Source organism: Mustela lutreola, chromosome 5 (assembly GCF_030435805.1).
Source record: "Mustela lutreola isolate mMusLut2 chromosome 5, mMusLut2.pri, whole genome shotgun sequence".
NCBI classification, from domain to species: Eukaryota; Metazoa; Chordata; class Mammalia; order Carnivora; family Mustelidae; genus Mustela; species Mustela lutreola.
Window position 1 is genome coordinate 119392262 of NC_081294.1, and position 17509 is coordinate 119409770.

General features: G+C 37.9%; 1 protein-coding gene across 4 annotated transcripts in view; it reads right to left on the minus strand.

Moving 5' to 3' along the window:
- KIAA0825 (KIAA0825 ortholog) overlaps positions 1–17509 on the minus strand; it is a 410058-nt gene that overhangs the window by 223058 nt on the left and 169491 nt on the right. For all 4 annotated transcript variants that reach the window (XM_059175470.1, XM_059175467.1, XM_059175469.1 and 1 more), the window contains 2 exons: positions 4539–4718; positions 1310–1534 (listed from right to left, as the gene is read on the minus strand). In XM_059175470.1, coding sequence (XP_059031453.1) covers positions 1310–1534; positions 4539–4718 — 405 coding nt within the window. The remainder of the gene's footprint in view (positions 1–1309; positions 1535–4538; positions 4719–17509) is intronic.

The window sequence follows — 17509 nt, forward strand, 5'->3', positions numbered from 1 at the left end:
TAGGATCTCCATGGAGAAGAATGAAAGACTAGTCCCTTCGATTGACTTTAGTAGGTTCAGTTAGAATATTTTACCATTGAGTTTCCTTAAATTAATGAAAAATATTCTTCTTTAAAGATAAATACAAAGGAAAAAGTATTATTTTAAAAATCCTAAAGAAGATTCATTAACATGGTTACATAATATACATTCCAAGGAATCTTAACACAGAAACACATAGGTACAAAGAAACCGTGTAAGAGGAGAGGTCTTAATAAAATAAATGAGGGGCACTTGGGTGGTTCAGTCCATTGAGCATCTGACTCTTGGTTTCAGATCAGGCCATGATCTCAGGGTTCTGAAATCAAGCCCCAGGTCCCGCTCAGCAGGGAGTCTCCTTGAGGATTCTCTCCCTCTGCTCCACCTCCCCACTCTCTAAAATAAATAAATTAAATCTTTTTTTTTTAAGATTTTATTTATTTATTTGACAGAGAGTGAGAGAGCACAGCAGGAGAGGGAGAGGGAGGAGCAGGCTCACCCGTGAGCGGGGAGCCCAACTAGGGACTGGATCCCAGGTCCTAGGATCATCACCTGAGCTGAAGGCAGACGCTTAAGTAACTGAGTCACCCAGTGTCCCAATAAATAAATCTTTAAAAAAATTAAAGAAAAGAGTAATGTGAACTGATGGTTCTAAAATATACTTAGAGGCATAGGCCCTAATAGGAACAATGCACTAGATTCAGAACTGTAGATATTGGGGGAAAATACTCTGTCAAAACATGTAGTTACTAAATGGGGTATTACTTTTTACCTAAACGCTACACAAGTAGGTCTGTTAACAAGAGAAAAGAAAGTAGTAATTGGTGGATACAGTGGAAAAAACTTTGAGGAAAAATATTACATTGAACATCAGAGCAATATTCTTGAAAGTATAAATTTTAGATTACTTAGTAGATTTAAGGTTACTCACAATCATTGAATAATCCATGAATATAAATATTACCATAAGATATCACAGAAAATTCTGATTTGGTAGTTAAAGATGATAACCATTTGAGTCATTTTCATTTCTAGTTTCCTTGGTCATAAGGCTCACAGTAAAAAAAAAAAAGAAAGAAAGAAAGAAAGAAAATTTATAGGTCCCAAATATATAGATACGGTGGAAAAGGGACTAATACAGCTTACAAATCTTAAAATTTTTAGAATTTTACTTGAGTTCAAATCCTGGAAAATTGTCCTCACAGATATGTTTAAGAAAGAAAGAAAGAAAGAAAGAAAGAAAGAAAGAAAGAAAGAAAGAAAGAAAAGAAAGAAAGAGAAAGAAAGATACCTTTGCTTGATTCCTTCCTTTTAGCTTCTTGTGGAATATAATTCCATTCCTTGGGAATGCTCTCACGCAAACAATCAGGAACACTGTGCTTGTTGAAGTTGGTCTCATAGTTCCTCCCAGAGCTCATCACAAATATTATCTGCTGTACAATGTCCTTGACAGCATCGGTCAGTGCCAATCTCAAGCATCGGATGACCTCTAGCTCGGACTCCATGCACGTTGAGACTTTAAAATCAGACAGCATATTATAGTTAGCAGAACCTGGCAATATTTTGTGTGTTATTCAACTGGGAATTCAGTTTCTCAGTAATCTAATTCAAAGCTATAGAAAAGGAGAGCTTCTTTTAACCTTGAAATCAAATAATTAATAAGCAGTCCATAAACATTTGGGGAAAAAAGTTTCTTCTTAGTAATAAAGAAAACAGCAATTAAAATAACAGTGAATAACAATATCTGTTTGTGGTTTGGAACTCTAATGGTAGGAATATAAATGGTATGACCTTCTTAGATGACAACTTGGCAACAATATCAACACTTTAACATTTTACTTACCTGCTAACCCACTTAATTCTGTCTCTAGGACTTCACCTAAGAAATTAATTATAATCATGTAAAAGATATAAAAGAAAATTGAAAATAATCTGAATGTCCAATAATTGGTTATTTGTTTAAATACCTACATCTACACAACAAACCCATATATTATTCACTAAAAAAATAAATAAAGGCAGGTTAGGAAAAGCATGACATGCTATTTATTTTAAACACACACACACACACACACACACGCACGAGTTAAAGGATATACTCTACAACGTTAATAATGAGGTTCAGTGACAGATGGGATTTTAGATATTTTCCTCTTCCTTCCCTTTTTTCCGTTTACTTTTGCTTCTTTCATATCCTCCCTCCCTTCTGTCCTTTTGTCAGCCATTCTGCATTCTTTCTGATTATATATATTACCCACCATGACTATATATTACTTGTGTGATAAATGCAATAAAATTTTACTTGTTTTTTAATATGACAGCAAGTCTTGGGATAATTACTTGAATCAATACAGAAAAGTACTTATATGTTTTTTCCCTCAAATTTTGAGGTGATATTTCTTTCTTTTTCTTTTTTCTTCTTCTTCTTTTTTTTTTTTTTTAAACTTTTACTTACTTAAATAATCTCTATACCCAAGTGGTGCTCAAATTCACAACACTGAGGTCAAGAGTTGCATGCTTTTGTGAGTCCGTCAGGTGCCCTGAGGTGATATTTCTCACATGACTCAATCCATTGTTAAAACCACCATCCTGCTGGGATGCCTGGGTGGCTCAGTCTGTTGAGGGACTCTTGATTTCAGCTCAGGTCCTAACCTCAGAGTCCTAGGATCAAGCCCCTGTGGAGCCCCGCACTGGGCTCTGTTCTCCGTGGAGAGTCAGCTCCAGGAGTCTCACAAAATACTCAGTGATGGTCCAGGTTTTGTAGAGAATAAATGGATACTTCACAGAAAAACTTTAATTTTTCTTACTCATAGCTCACCTAACAGAAAGTTTGAAATAATACCTATAAGTATTCACTTATGTGTATATCTTATACATAAGTGTACAAAAGTTGAGTCCCTCATGACTGCTGTAGGGTCTTAGTTCCAGAAAATATTTTAAGATCCAGAGAATATTTAATATTTACAAAGAAACAATTTAAACAAAGATCAAGGACACTTCACAAATTTGAATTTCTGGTCCTTTGAAATACCCCACACAGTTTGGACTGTATTAATAAGTGTCATATCTATTTTAAGAGACTTGTCTGACCTTGTGGAGAAGGGTTTGCTCAAAGTGTAGATGAAAAGAAGACTAACTAGGAATGAGTAGCATTTTTGCTTTCTGGGGGCAGCACCTAAAGGCCACTGGTATCTTCTAGGTCATTTTTAGTACAGTTTTGTGCTAAGAATCAAAACGGTTCAAGAGCTTAAGAGTTGAAGAATAAATAATGGTTGAAGCATGTGGGTCACCAATTCTTTTTATTCCTAAGAGAGAATTCGGCTCTCAATTTACCTGAATAACTAAAAACAATAGGGGTGGAAGAGCTTTCAAGGTTATTTTTCTTTCATTTCCATAAAGTCTACATCAGAAGTAACTAAGTCTTTCTAACCTGAAAACTGTCCCTCCTTTGGGTAAAGAGGTAGACATAAGAAATACATGGAAACTAGGAGATAAAACTTTAAAAGGAGATAATTATTACACAGCCATTAAGAATTAGATTCAGGTTTTTAAAATCATTACAAAAAGTTATCTATTGCTATTTTTCAGGGATAATGACGAAGAGAAGATGTAACATAATGACTTTAAACTAGCTAAAAAGATACTCAAGTAACGTCTAGAGGATAGTGAAAAAGTCCAGGAAGAACAAAACCATGAATATGAACAAGTTAGATTTTTTATATGGGTCCCAGGAAATAATTTATGGAAATGCAGTTTCCAAAACAGTATATAAAACAGTTTATAGGCCGACAGCCAAATGTAAATGATGTAAATAGTTAATGGACTAACTACTAAGTTTTCATTCTTTGTTTTCCCAAGATATTATGTAGAATTAAAGTCAGGATATTAAGTATAAAATAATGTAAGCACCTTTCCACCTGGCCCAGAAGATGGGGAAACCCAGGAACACTTTCTATTCAGAAACGCAACCTGCTCTGGCTTTATCATCCATTCTAGTTGTAGGCAGAAGAACAATACAAATGGAAAAACATATGGTCCCCAAAGGAACAACAGAACGTACTGGCTTTGTAGAGACAGAGCCACTATGGTCATAATAATAAATGCCTTTCACATTTAAAGAAAATTGACCAGTGGTTTTGCCTATCTGTTGAATAAACACATCTAAGAATCACAAAATATTTTTTCAAAATATTTTATGTTCAATAACAAAACTTAATCTATGGTAAATATTAAATTAAAATTTTGTGAGGACACTTTCTAATAATAATTTAAAAAGAAAATCTGTATTACATAATTCCCCCTCACCCCAATCTTCCCTTCATCTTGTCCCAGGTATACTATATTTTGATAGGACCTAACGGTTAATGATTCTCAAAGAAATGTTTATACTGAAAAACAAATGTAAGAGAAACTTTTACAACAGACTCAGCAAATGTGACATCAATAAAATCTTCAAAACATCTTTAAAGTTTTATTTAATTATCTATAAAACACTTCTGCAAATAGTAAATTTCTCATACCTGGGATATTATATAGAAAGTCCCATAATTGTTCTTCTTCCATGTAGTTCACAAAAACATTTCCAAATGTTTGTGGAGAAAAATTGCAATGGTACAGTACTTTAAAGATGGTTTCTATCAAGCTGGATTCTTGATTCAGACTATTGTCTGTATCACAAGCTTGTTCTTGAAAGATACGTTCTTGGAAAAAAAAAAAAAACTGATTTAGTCAGATAGGTATCAGTGAATGTGAGTAAATTCTTATCACTTGGGGCACCTGAGTGACTCAGTCAGTTAAGTGTCCGACTCTTGATTTTGGCTCAGGTCATGATCTCTGGGTAGTGAGACTGGGCCTCTCATCAGGCTCTGCACTGAGTGTGGAGCCTACTTAAGATTCTCTCTCCCTGGGGCACCTGGGTGGCTCAGTGGGTTAAATCCTCTGCCTTCGGCTTGGGTCGTGATCCCAGGGTCCCAAGCCCCGCATCGTGCTCTCTGCTTGGCAGGGAGCCTGCTTCCCCACCTCCTCTCTCTTTGCTTGCCTCTCTGCCTACTTGTGATCTCTGTCTGTCAAATAAATAAATAAAATCTTTAAAAAAAACAAAAAGATTTTCTCTCCCTCTCCCTGTCTCTCTCTCAAAAATAAATAAATACTTATCACTTACCCAAGCATAAAGCAGTAAAGCTGTATTTGATTAATATTTACATATAAGAGAAATGACACATTCTTTCAATATTGTTGTTGAGATACTTATGCTATCTGTAGGGGGGAAATTTTGAGAAGGGCCACGATGACATCATTTCAAAAGGCAAAGCTAGCTTACCTTTAGGTCAAAATTCTCTTTCTCTTAAAAATTTTTATTCCTTTTGTCATTAAAAATTAATATACATTCATTCTAGAAATTAGAAAACGAACAAAAAAAGACAACTAAGAAAATTAAAATTGTGCCAAAACCCATCAACAAGTGATAGCCTGTGATGCAGTGTTTCATTTATATTAAATACAGATATACATAAATGAATATATGTATATATAACTTGATCACCAAATAGAATTATTCTACACATATTCTTTTGTTTTCCAAAACCTGTGTAAATCCAGTTCAATCTGTATCTCTCTTTTGGATTTGTGTTCTGAACATTATTGTACCCTTTATTCAGAACATACATTTCATGAAAATTCAGTTACAATCTTCCCAGAATTATGCTATAGTTTTACAAATAAATAAAATAGGTTTACCAATGTTTACAAATAAATTTACAAATAAATCTACAATAAATTTATAAATGTTTCTGTTATGGCGATTTACCCATAGATTCTGTCACGGCGATTTACCAATTGGTTCCTTAGTAAAACTATTTAAGGAATTCCCACAAAGACAGAGCCACCTTAATTGCCTTTTCAGCCCTCATCTGGCTCCATTATGACTTCCTCAAAGACAAGTAATCATAAGTCCCTACACGATTGTATTTATAGGTTGGACTGGAAAGGTGAAATAATAATTTCTATTTTGTTTGGACTATTAGCATGATATGCCAATATCATAATATGTAAAAATATTTATTGGATTAAAGATAACATATAACACTGTATGTTAACTATGCTGGAATTAAAGTGGAGCAAATAAATAAACATATCTTGTGTCTTATGTTTTAAGTATTTTGAATAAATAGAATCTACATCATTTTGGAATGAGTACAGTTCTTCTCCATGCTCATTTGAAAGCTTATGACTTTTATATCTCCTGTGATAATTTTACCTCTGTGATTTGATTTTCAGGATCTAGAGAACCCTCCTCTGAATTTTTGCTAGGCCTATTGGTGAAGTGGCATTCCATCTCCACGGAGTTGCTAAGGTGGTAGAAAGTAGACTGGAAGTTACTGATGGGGATTCTGGGGAGGACCTGACTGAAAATGAATGCAACACAGTAAGAAGTATAACCAAGAGATAGACTATCCCTGATGATATGATATGACCCTGAAAACCTGGATCCAGCAATGCCTATGTATTTGTGTTAACTGAGCTGATACATTCCCCTAAATTGTTAAACCAGGCTAATTTGTGTTTCTAGCGCTGGCAGTCTAAAGCATAAAAGGTTAAGAGACAAAGAGTCCTCATCTAGGCATTCATATTTCCATCTTTTTTATTCAAAAAGTTTCAGCGGTTCTCTGTCATTCTCTCCCTCAAATTCCTCTGACATACAACTGTCAGCTATCCTTTCTGTCATTCCCCCATGTGTAAACCTTCCCCTGAAATTCCTTAGCCTGACAACAAAGAGTTGGCACAATATTTTTCCCCAATTATATTCCAATCCCCAAATATCTGTTCCACACAGATTGGTTTACTTGCTCTTCCTCATAAATGTTCCCTCCCATCTCCTTTTGTTCATTTATGCTATTTCACTAGTCTAGAATGTTCTCCTCCAACAAAATCCCCATGGTTTAATTAATCAGTTAATGAGTCAGCCGTCATATTATCCTAGATGCTGAGGCCTATGCCTTCCAGGGAGTTACTGACCGTGTAGATGTATATGTTTGTGGAGGGAAGGGGAGGGGGGACTGCAAGGTAAGGAGAAGTAGGGTGACCATACACTCTGGTTTTCTCTGGGCGCTCCTGGTTTATGTCTGTTGTTCTGGCATAATTACTGCTAGCAACTTCTTTTAAGTGTCTGAGTTTAGCTGACAACTTATTCAATCACCTTAAGTCTAAATAGCTTGAGAATAAGGCACTGCAAAAATATAGAAGATGATGCTTTAAATTTTTTCAGAGAACACAGAGGAGAGCCTGTATCGGTTCAGTCTTTAAGGAGTAGAAGTTTATCAGCGTGACAGGTCTGAGGAGCGGGTACTTCCCAGCAACACAGAAGGGTTAGTGGAATGACGAGCAGGCAGGTAGCTGCCGGCAGGGTGACACAGCTGAAGTGTGCCAGGTGTGCAGGAGGTGGGAGACAAAGCTAGTCAATCAACACAGCATGAATAATCTATAGGCTCCGTGAAGTGAACCGTGCAGAGAGGATACAGTTGGAGAAAGGGGGTGGGATATGAGCAATAATTACAATAAAAATAATCATTATTGTTATTACCATATAAATGTGTCAAGATGCTTCAATGAAATATGATTATTTTTAAATTTTTCTCTGTTTTCCTTTGCCCTGAAATAAAGTAGTCTGTTTCTGTTTCTTTGCCACAGAGGGTTTTTCTATTGATAAAGCACAAATAGACATTGAAGTCAGTTGCCTTCCTAGATTTAAAAAAAAAAAAAAGAAAGAAAGAAAGAAAGAAAAAGGAAGGAAAGAAAACTAAACCTTTCAAATCATTATTTGAACTACGTGAAATAGCCATTTTTTTGCAGGCCGAAAAAGTAAAATATTGGCACCACTGTATGATACCAAAGTAGAATAGTGTGTGTCTTCTGAAAGAGGAGATGCTCTGGGACTGGAAAGCAAAGCCCCTGGGTCGGCAAGTAGCAGTGGCCAGGGAGGCTGGTCAGTGTGGGGCCCTGAGGGAAGCCAGCATCCTGACACAGCCTCTCGGTCTCCTTGGAGATCCCAAGCCCCACCTGATGGCTGCAACTGAACGAGGTGCCTGGGTAACTGATGACCAATAAAGCCTCACAGGGACCTCAGCACCACCCTGGGACTGGGGTATGAGCCCTAAGAAGGGCATTAAGTGTTCTGCCAGCCTGGAAGGATGGGACCCAGAATTTTCATAACACTGATTTGCAGACAATAGGGGATTTTGATAGGTCTTTTATATCTGAGTTTAGAAAAAGAGGTTTATACCAGCTCTGAAAGCAAAGCTACTATTCACAAAGTACTTTCTGTATGCCAAACATCACATGAACTGCTTTACAGACCTCGTGTCATCTTCACAGTACTCCTCGGAACGAGTGCCGATGATCCCAGTTTTACAGGATCATCGGAACAACACAGTGAAGTTGAAACAAATGAAGTGACTTGCCCCCAAGATCACAAAGGGAGTAAGGATTTGCCTGTGCTGTTTACATTAAAATAGAATCTCCAACATCTCAAAGTCTGCTTTGCCTTTTTTTTTTTTTTTTTTTTACAGGAACCTCTGAATGAGGAGTACTTGGTCCAAACCAGACATTCGGCCTGTGGTAATTTGCTGTCTTCATGCAACATCCTTCAACTTCTGAGAACATTCTACAATTCCACACACACTATCTTAGTCCATATCATTACTATTAGACTTTCTCTGAATGTGCAACTTGTCTAGAGCCATCTTCCCAGGACCTGGAGCTAAGGTTTTCATCCCAACAAAGGAAACAAAAAAAGCAGAAGGGAGAAAGAGAAAGAAATCTGTTGAGTATTTTTTGTTGGGTTTTGGTCCATCTCAAAATTGGATTTTTTGGGGATGACATTTACCTCCTTATCACAATATTCAAAGGTTTTTTTCCCCCCAATTTCATCCTCCTCATAATACTGTATCTTTTCTAGTTACCCTCTCCTTGGAAACCCTCTTCTCTCTTGACTTCCTCATGGCTATGCTCTCCTGGTCTCATGGTGCCTCATCTTTTCTATAGCTCTTTCTCTTTGATCCTCTTGAACCAGGTTGGCAAGCTTTTTCTATAAAGGACCAGATGGTAAATATCTGAGGTTTTGTAAGCCATTTGGTCTCTGTCTCAGCTGCTCAACTCTGCTGTCATAACATACAACCAGTCATAGATACTATGCGAATGCAGGGTCAAGGCTGTAAATAAAACTATTTATAGAAACAGTAGTAAGGGAGAAGTGGCATCAGCCCGTGGAGGCTCCCCCAGAACCTTGGCCTTAGCCTTCATTGAACCTTCCTGCTTCACACCTAGCTCAGCTATTCTGCTATCTTTTGATTTCGAATACCACTTTTGTGAAGTTTGTAAATTTATCACCTCTAGATCTAACCTGTCCCTTTCATGCTTCTTGCGGTAGTCTCTATTTCTAACTAACACCCTACCATTGTCTTTTCATCTCCAGGTTCCTTGCCTTAGAAATTTGTACTCCTGGGCGCCTGGGTGGCTCAGTGGGTTGGGCCTCTGCCTTCAGCTCAGGTCATGATCTCAGGATCCTGGATCAAGCCCTGTGTCGGGCTCTCTGCTCAGCAGGGAGCCTGCTTCCTCCTCTCTCTCTGCCTGCCTCTCTGCTACTTGTGATCTCTCTGTCAAATAAATGGATAAAATCTCTAAAAAAAAAAAAAAAAAAAAGAAAAAGAAATTTGTACTCCTTCTCTGAATTGTAAGATATTATAAATTAAATATGTCTCTCCCCTTAACTCCATTTCCATAATGAATAAAATGTTGATTTTTTTAGTGAATCAAATGTTGATTTTTTTTTACAGTTCTATTTATTTAAGTAATCTTTACACCCTACATGGGCCTCAAACTCATAACCCTGAGATCAAGAGTTGTATGCTGTTCTAACTGAGTTGGCCCCCTGGTGCCTCTCAAATGTTGATATATATATATATTTTTTCCAACTGCATGCCTTCCCTTTTCCCAATACTATTAATTACAGTTTAGGGTTTTTTTGTTCGTTTGTGTTTGTTTTTACCTTTTAGTTTAATCAAAACAATCCCCAGAATATGCATTAAATCTAACTCTACTGGCTACCTTTTAAAGTCCTCCATAGGGGTGCCTGGGTGGCTCAGTTGGTTAAAGTCCTCCATAAACCATGCCTCACAAATCCAGACTTACCATTTTCTATTACCTCCAATATTCTAATGCAATTTCTAAGTCGAACTTCACCCACTGTCTAAGAAGGTCTGAATGAAGAGTGAGCCTCAGCGGACTTTAGATGTTTCTAAGGTCTGTGCCCTGGAAACCAGGTGAAGACCAGTACCTTTGTGAGGCGCTCATGCACAAACCTTGGTTTTCCTTAGACTGTGAATTTCTCATACTACAGGAATTTTCCTCTGTGTTCTCTTTTATTCTCCTATCTCCCATTCCTTTCAAGAAGACTCAGCTAGAGTTCTATGATTTTTGCCTTCTTTTTAAGGTAGTCCCTTCCCTTGTCCTCCACATATAGTTCTAGCCCTTTCCTTTTCCTTTCCCCCTGCCTTCTGGACCAGACTCTTGCTTATTTGATGTAAAATCCTCCAGGTGTGTTTTTATAGAATCTTCAGTCATGAAAGACATAAAAATCAATGAGTTGTAGATCTACATAAAGTATCCATTGTTAGGACAAATGTTGGCCATTTAGCCTCATCTCCCTCAATCAATAATTTTACTCAAGAGGTATTTTCCCATCAGGTCTACAACTAACCAAGGCCTGTACTCCGTATTGTTTTCCCCTTTAATATGAGTCACACTCCTGTCTTTCTCCACACCTCAAGGTAAGGAAGGAGTGGGGTCTCTTCTCAGTGGTGAGCTTGGGGCCCACCGGACCTCCGGTCTGTTGCACTCCCTGGTCTGTTCTCCTCTCTGTTGGTCTATTAGGGCTGGTTCTGCTATTGCAAGGGAATCCCAGGGCTTTCAGCTCTGTTGGTGGTAGGGGGCAGCTAGAGCAGTTGGAGGGACAGAAGGATCAACTTAACTCTGGAGATCAGTGTAGGCAAGCCATATTTAAAGCCATATTTTCTGACCCAGGTTTTACCAATAATAAAGCTGCTATTTTGAATTCCATCTGCCTCTCCTTTATCTATCAAATGTCTTATACATTCTATAAACAAATATAAGATTTGAAAACAGATTGCCTTTTCAGTAACACTGAAGGGCCCTTTTCACAGCAGACATGATGGAGAACCGAACTCATTAGGGCTTCAAGGGAAGGGTGGTATCAGGCGAGCAGCTCTACCACAAACCCACCAGGAGACTATGTTTATTGTTACCAGAGATTTACACATACGTGGTATACTTAGCACTTGCTTTCCAAGACGGCTTAATTTTTACTTTCTACAAAAATGCTGTTAATGACAAGCTCCTGCTGAGTCACTAAAATGGATTTGGCAGCAATGTTGTTGCAGAGAGTGCCATGAGCTGAGGGTTGTTGAATTAACCAGGCTCTAACGAGCATCCCTAACCAAAGGGAGGAGGCTCAAAGACTCACTTTAGACACAGGTATTAGAGAGAAAGTACAGGAAGAGAAAATGGAGCATATAAAACCAGGACTCCAAACCTAAAACACCAGGCAGGTAAGTTAATACCCGAGATGTACTCCACAGGGGTGGATTATCATATGAAAATTGCTTTAAAGAAGCAGTAAATTTGAATGTCACAGCCTAATTCACTACGAAAATTAGCTTGAAGTCTGTTGTATAAAAGGTAACAATAGATACAAAGACCTTCCATTTATTTAGAAGTTTTTGATTAAACACGGCTTGATTATTACTTTTCCCCCTTCAAACTGTTCTTCCTTTGGCAAAACTCAAAATCTTAAAGAAAAAGTCTTGTGAAATGGGTCTTAAACTACAAAGAGCAGAAAAAAAAATTATTATTTTAACAGAGATCTTCTTTCCCAAGTTTTTCCTGGGACTTATCTTCCTGCTTTATGTTCTAAAATGCTCTAAGCAATTTAAAGCTTGTCTGACTTATTCTGTGCTATTTTCCTCAGTACCCAAGGAAACTAAACATCAGATTTCTACCTCTTTTGATTATCCACAGTCCCAAATTCAGGGCTACGATTGCAGAGAGATGGGAGAAACATCTTCGTTGAATATTCACCACGGCATTGCCTGTGTTTTGCATACATTCACCTATTTATTTAAATCCTCACAAAAACTCTACAAATTGGATATTATCTCCATTTTTTTAAAAGATTTTATTTATTTATTTGACAGAGAGAGATCACAGTAGACAGAGAGGCAGGCAGAGAGAGAGGGAAGCAGGCTCCCCGCCAAGCAGAGAGCCCGATGCGGGACTCGATCCCAGGACCCTGAGATCATGACATGAGCCGAAGGCAGTGGCCTAACCCAATGAGCCACCCAGGTGCCCCTCCATTTTTTTTAAACATGTGAAGAAACTAAATCTTAAAGAGACTGACATGTAATAATAAAATAGGAAAGTACTCTCTAAATCATCAAAAGAATAGCTACATTCACTAGAGATTTAAAATTAGACAATGGACTCCAACTCCTTGAAAACTGATAATCTTTACATGAGAAGCACAGGCAGTTTTGTGTGTTTTATTTATTATTTATTTATTTATTTATCAAATAGAGAGAGAGGGAGAGAGCACAAGCCGAAGGAGAGGCAGGCAGAGGGAGAAGCAGGCTCCCCACTGAGCAAGGAGCCCAATGTGAGACTGGATCCCAGGACCCTGAGATCATGACCTAAGTCAGTCAGACGTTTAATCGACTGAGCCATCTGGCATCCCCCACATAATTTTTAAACACACAAAATTGGGACACATATGTGGCTTAGTTGGTTAAACTCCTGCCTTCAACTCAGGTCATGATCCCAGGGTCCTGGGATGGAGGCCCACATCAGGCTCCTTGCACAGCAGGGAGCCTGCTTCTCCCTCTGCCTTCCACACCCCAACCCCACACTTGTGCTCTAACAAATAAATAAATTTAAAAAATTATTTTGCAATATCTACAAATTTGTAAGTGTAGATAGGCAAACCTCTGCAAAAGAGTTTTATCTTTATCTATCTTCTAGAGTTCTTCTCTATGCTTTTCACAAGGTAAGACTTTCTCCAAAGTGCATTTCATGGGATGTTAATGGTTAGCAGTGCGTACGTTCTGGAAGTGCTAGCTTCAATATTAAACACTTTGGTTTTCTGCAGGATTTCTCAGAGCCTTTAATTATTCATGAGCCCTGTGCCTCACCAAGAAGGGATTTTAGTATATAGTGGTTTTTTTTTAAGCATTTTTTACCATAAAATCCTTTTTAGTATTACATCTAGCAGGACTACTATTCTATAAAACTGAATCTAGAAATCCTGGCACTAATGTTTACAAATACACTCTTAAATTAACTTCAAGCCCTTTAGGTTTGCAAATGAAAGTGAGCAGTACCAATGGAAAAAGGAAGCAAGGTAGAAGTACAAAGGGTTACGCTGCGTAAGGAGATTGCCAATTTGAAAAGAAATCCTGTCACCAAAATTGAATTTAATTTTAACTCAACTGAATCATTTTGGAGCAGAGAAGGATTCTTACCAGTTGGACATTGGCAAGGATAACAAAGCACAGCCAAAACAGGTCTTCAAAAACTGATTCTTGGGGTGCCTGGGTGGCTCAGTGGGTTAACGCCTCTGCCTTCGGCTCAGGTCATGATCCCAGGGTCCTGGGATCGAGCCCCGCATCGGGCTCTCTGTTCAGCAGGGAGCCTGCTTCCCTTCCTTTCTCTCTGCCAGCCTCTCTGCCTACTTGTGATCTCTGTCTGTCAAATAAATAAATAAATAAAAATCTTTTTATAAAACAAAAACAACAACAACAAAAAAACTGATTCTTAACCCACAGATACATACCAAGTTCTAACTGATTAAGAAACACAATGAAATTATATGGCTGGCAGGCCCCTTACAGAGAATTCAGTAAATATTTGGTCAACAAATGAGTAAACATTTGTTGAGTGAATGAATAAAAAGTCCTCTAGTATCTGTGACAACTGTGACCTCCCTCTTTTTGAATACTCTCAGTGGTAGGATTCCCACTACCAACCAGGCAGCCCGTCCCTCTGCTGGGCAGCTCAAGTTACCAAGCTGGCATTTTTAAGAAACATATAGAACACTGTTATCAGAAAGGACTAGAGAAATCGACTCTATCTCTTTAGTAGATAAAGAAAAGAAGCAGAGAGTTGTAAATAATTTTCTCAAGTACAATTAGGGATGAAAATTCAGGTTTCCTGACTGACAGAGTGACAACCAAAATCCATATCCTTTTAACTTACTTGGACAGCCTACTTTTTTTTCTTCTCACATGAATATTTAAAACATATGAGGCTAGCTCTCTTGCCTCCTCTAGGCTTTTCTTCTCCAAGTTATAAACACCTGGTTTATTTAAGTAAGGTTTGGCCTTGTTAACATCTTATCACTCTTCACTTTTTTTTTTTTTTTTTTTAATCACTCTTCACTCTTAAATGGGTAATCGCCCTTTAAGCAAGTTGCACCAAGAAAAGACCCTGATACTTTGGGCAGGATCTGATGACCTCTAAGCATAGGTGGACTAATTGGTCCAATTCTGTAGGTGGCAGCCCTTGGTAGTAAGGGATAATTCTGAGCTCCCTGATACACAAGGTCCCTAGATGTCCATATATTGTCAAACCCAGTTAAAGCTATTTTGAAGGGCAATTCCTTCTGTAGGCGATACCAAGCCTATCTCCCCAGTGGAAATGTCTACCCAGACCTTGGGAGAGAAGTTAAAAGTGCCATGCTAATGCTATATGCAGGTCTCCTCTCCAAATGACTACAGTGCAGAGAGGTGAGGAAGTCACCGTGGGAGCTTGGGTGCCGCACAATATTCTAGAACAAGGGTTGGCAAGCTCAGGCAACAAATCTAGACCAATGCCTGCTTTTGTACAGCTCACAAGCTAAGAATGGTTTTCACATTTTTAAATGGTTAAAAAAAATCAGAAGTAGGATATCCTTTGTGACACACAAAATTATGTGCAATTCAAATTTCAGCTTGAGTAAATAAACCTTCATTGGAATACAGCTGATGGGAATCAGACATGCTACCTCAAATATAATACTCAACATACTGACTATTTGAGGCTGAGGGAATGTGAGAAAACAGCAGAAGCAGAAAGGTCACTCTGACCTTCCCCCTGATCTTTGCTCCTGAAACAGCTCATAAAATCTACATGTGACAGGTGCCCTCTCTATACCGGGAGGATAGGAGCATTCTTATCTCCCAAGTCCAAGGACACTATGAAGGATCCTAACAAGTAGGTCTTGCTAAGCTTCCCCCAACTTACTACATTTACTTTATACAAGAGTATAAAGTATAAACATGACCTATCATGTTTCTCCATGACTGTCTGCTCTTCCTTAAACAAATCTGACATAAAAATATCCCAGTTAAATTGTTTCTTTGGATCTTCATGTCCTTATGAAGGCTCCTGTGTCATGTAAAACTTGAATTAAATAAATGTCTACGCTTTTTCTCCTGTTAATGTGTGTTTGTCAGTTAAATTTTGAAATACAATCAGGAACCCTAAGATGGCTGACGAAAACTAGTTCCTCCCCTATAAAGTCAAGTTCCTTTGCTTATGGTGGCCTGTAACCTTTTGTATGCCCCAGTGGTAGAGTTTGGTAGTTGTGACAGAGATGCCACAGTCTACAAAGCCTAAAATATTTACTATCTGGCTCTTGGTAAAAAGGTTTGCTGGCTCCTATTCCAGAATATTGGAAGAAAGTGTACATATATTTCAAATATCTAATACTGAAAAACATCCTCTACCTACTCCCAAAAAACCTGTAAGTAGAGTCAGTGTCCACTCCTCAGGGCAGCCTCTGCCTATCACCCAATCTGTCAATCTTTCCTCAGTCACTCTGTTTTAGAAAAGCACTCCATGGTACTTATTAGCAGCTGAACTTAACCTAATTTTTTCTATTTCTTTACTTTATAAGGTCTGCCCTCTCCAATTTTCACCCAGCAATTAACTCCCCCAAATAAAAACGCAATGTGGCATGTAACACTTATCATTGTATTCTCCAGATAACAGTGCCTTGTACCTAGTTGAGGCCCATTAAATATTAGTCAAATGGAAAACATACTTATAAAACCAAGTAACCAAACATTTTCAGAAATTAATTCAGAAGAACATTGCTTCTTATTTCTAAGAATAATACCTTCACAAAGTCTGAGTTTTTTATTTTAGAATTCATTTAAAAACAATAGATATACTGTCACAAAATAATGGCCCTTCTTTCTTCTAACAAGGACCTCTTAAACACCAAGTGGGCAATTTATTCAATTTCTCTCTATCAACGTTTCATCATTTATAAAATGGTCCTAATAATCCAAGGGTCATAAAGGAAATAATACTTTAAATCGCTTTGAGTTGTTGGGGAAAAAGATGCTACATAAATTCATGATAATAGTATCACTTGTAATATAATGCCCAATCATTTTGCACGCTAACACTAGAAGCACATTAACTACTAAAGAAGACACATGTTCCTGTAGTTAAATTAGACATTTTCTAGGTGTCATCAAGAGATAGAATATAAAATATTTCAGCCACTGTCAAGCCAGATTAAATTTGATTCTATGTAGGAGAAGCATTACAGCAAAATTCATGCTACTAGTCTCCCAATCAGCATGTGAAGGTTCTCAAAGAGTGTTGTAGTATTTAGAACCTGGGAATATTTATTTGGCCCAGTTCTCATCTTCATGCCCTAGCATCTTGACAGCTGCTCGGGCAATACCTTCTCAGACACACAGGTGTCAAAGGAGAAGCCCCACTTCCTAGAAGGTGTTTAAATGTACATTTAGAGGGCAGAGTTACTGACAAGCTAAGGGAGAAACCATTGAATTGGGCCACAGGAGGAGTGATGGGAGAAGAAAAATACATCAGGTATATTCTTCCAGGCTTCCAGTATAAGAGAAGGAAAGAACTGAATACAAACTAAGTACTTACTAAGTGCCAAACAATGGTACTTTATAAATATTTACTGTCCTAAGCCTCAAAATGAACGTAGAAGGTCAATATTAGCCCTCCATTTAAAAATGAATGAAACAGAACTGTTTCATGGAAATTTAACTGGTTTCCATTTGTTCATTCAATTGATGCTTTTGAAGCATGTTCTACACGCTTAGTATCAGTCTGAAGTGTGGGGGACTAGACCAAGCCCCAGTATACAATGGTGACTCATCCCTGCCCTTCTGGAACTTGTAGCAGCTGAGACAGACATTAAGTACCCAATAGTGTCCATTAACAATTCACTTAAAAACTATGGAAAGTGTTACAAAAGGAATTACAGTGGGACCTTACAGAATGACCAAAGGTGACTTCCTAGGAAGTAATATTTGAGCTGAAAGATGATTCGCAGCTGCCAGGAAAATGGAGAGGAAAGAGATTCTAGGCATAGAATCCCACAACATTTCAGAGGTTCTGC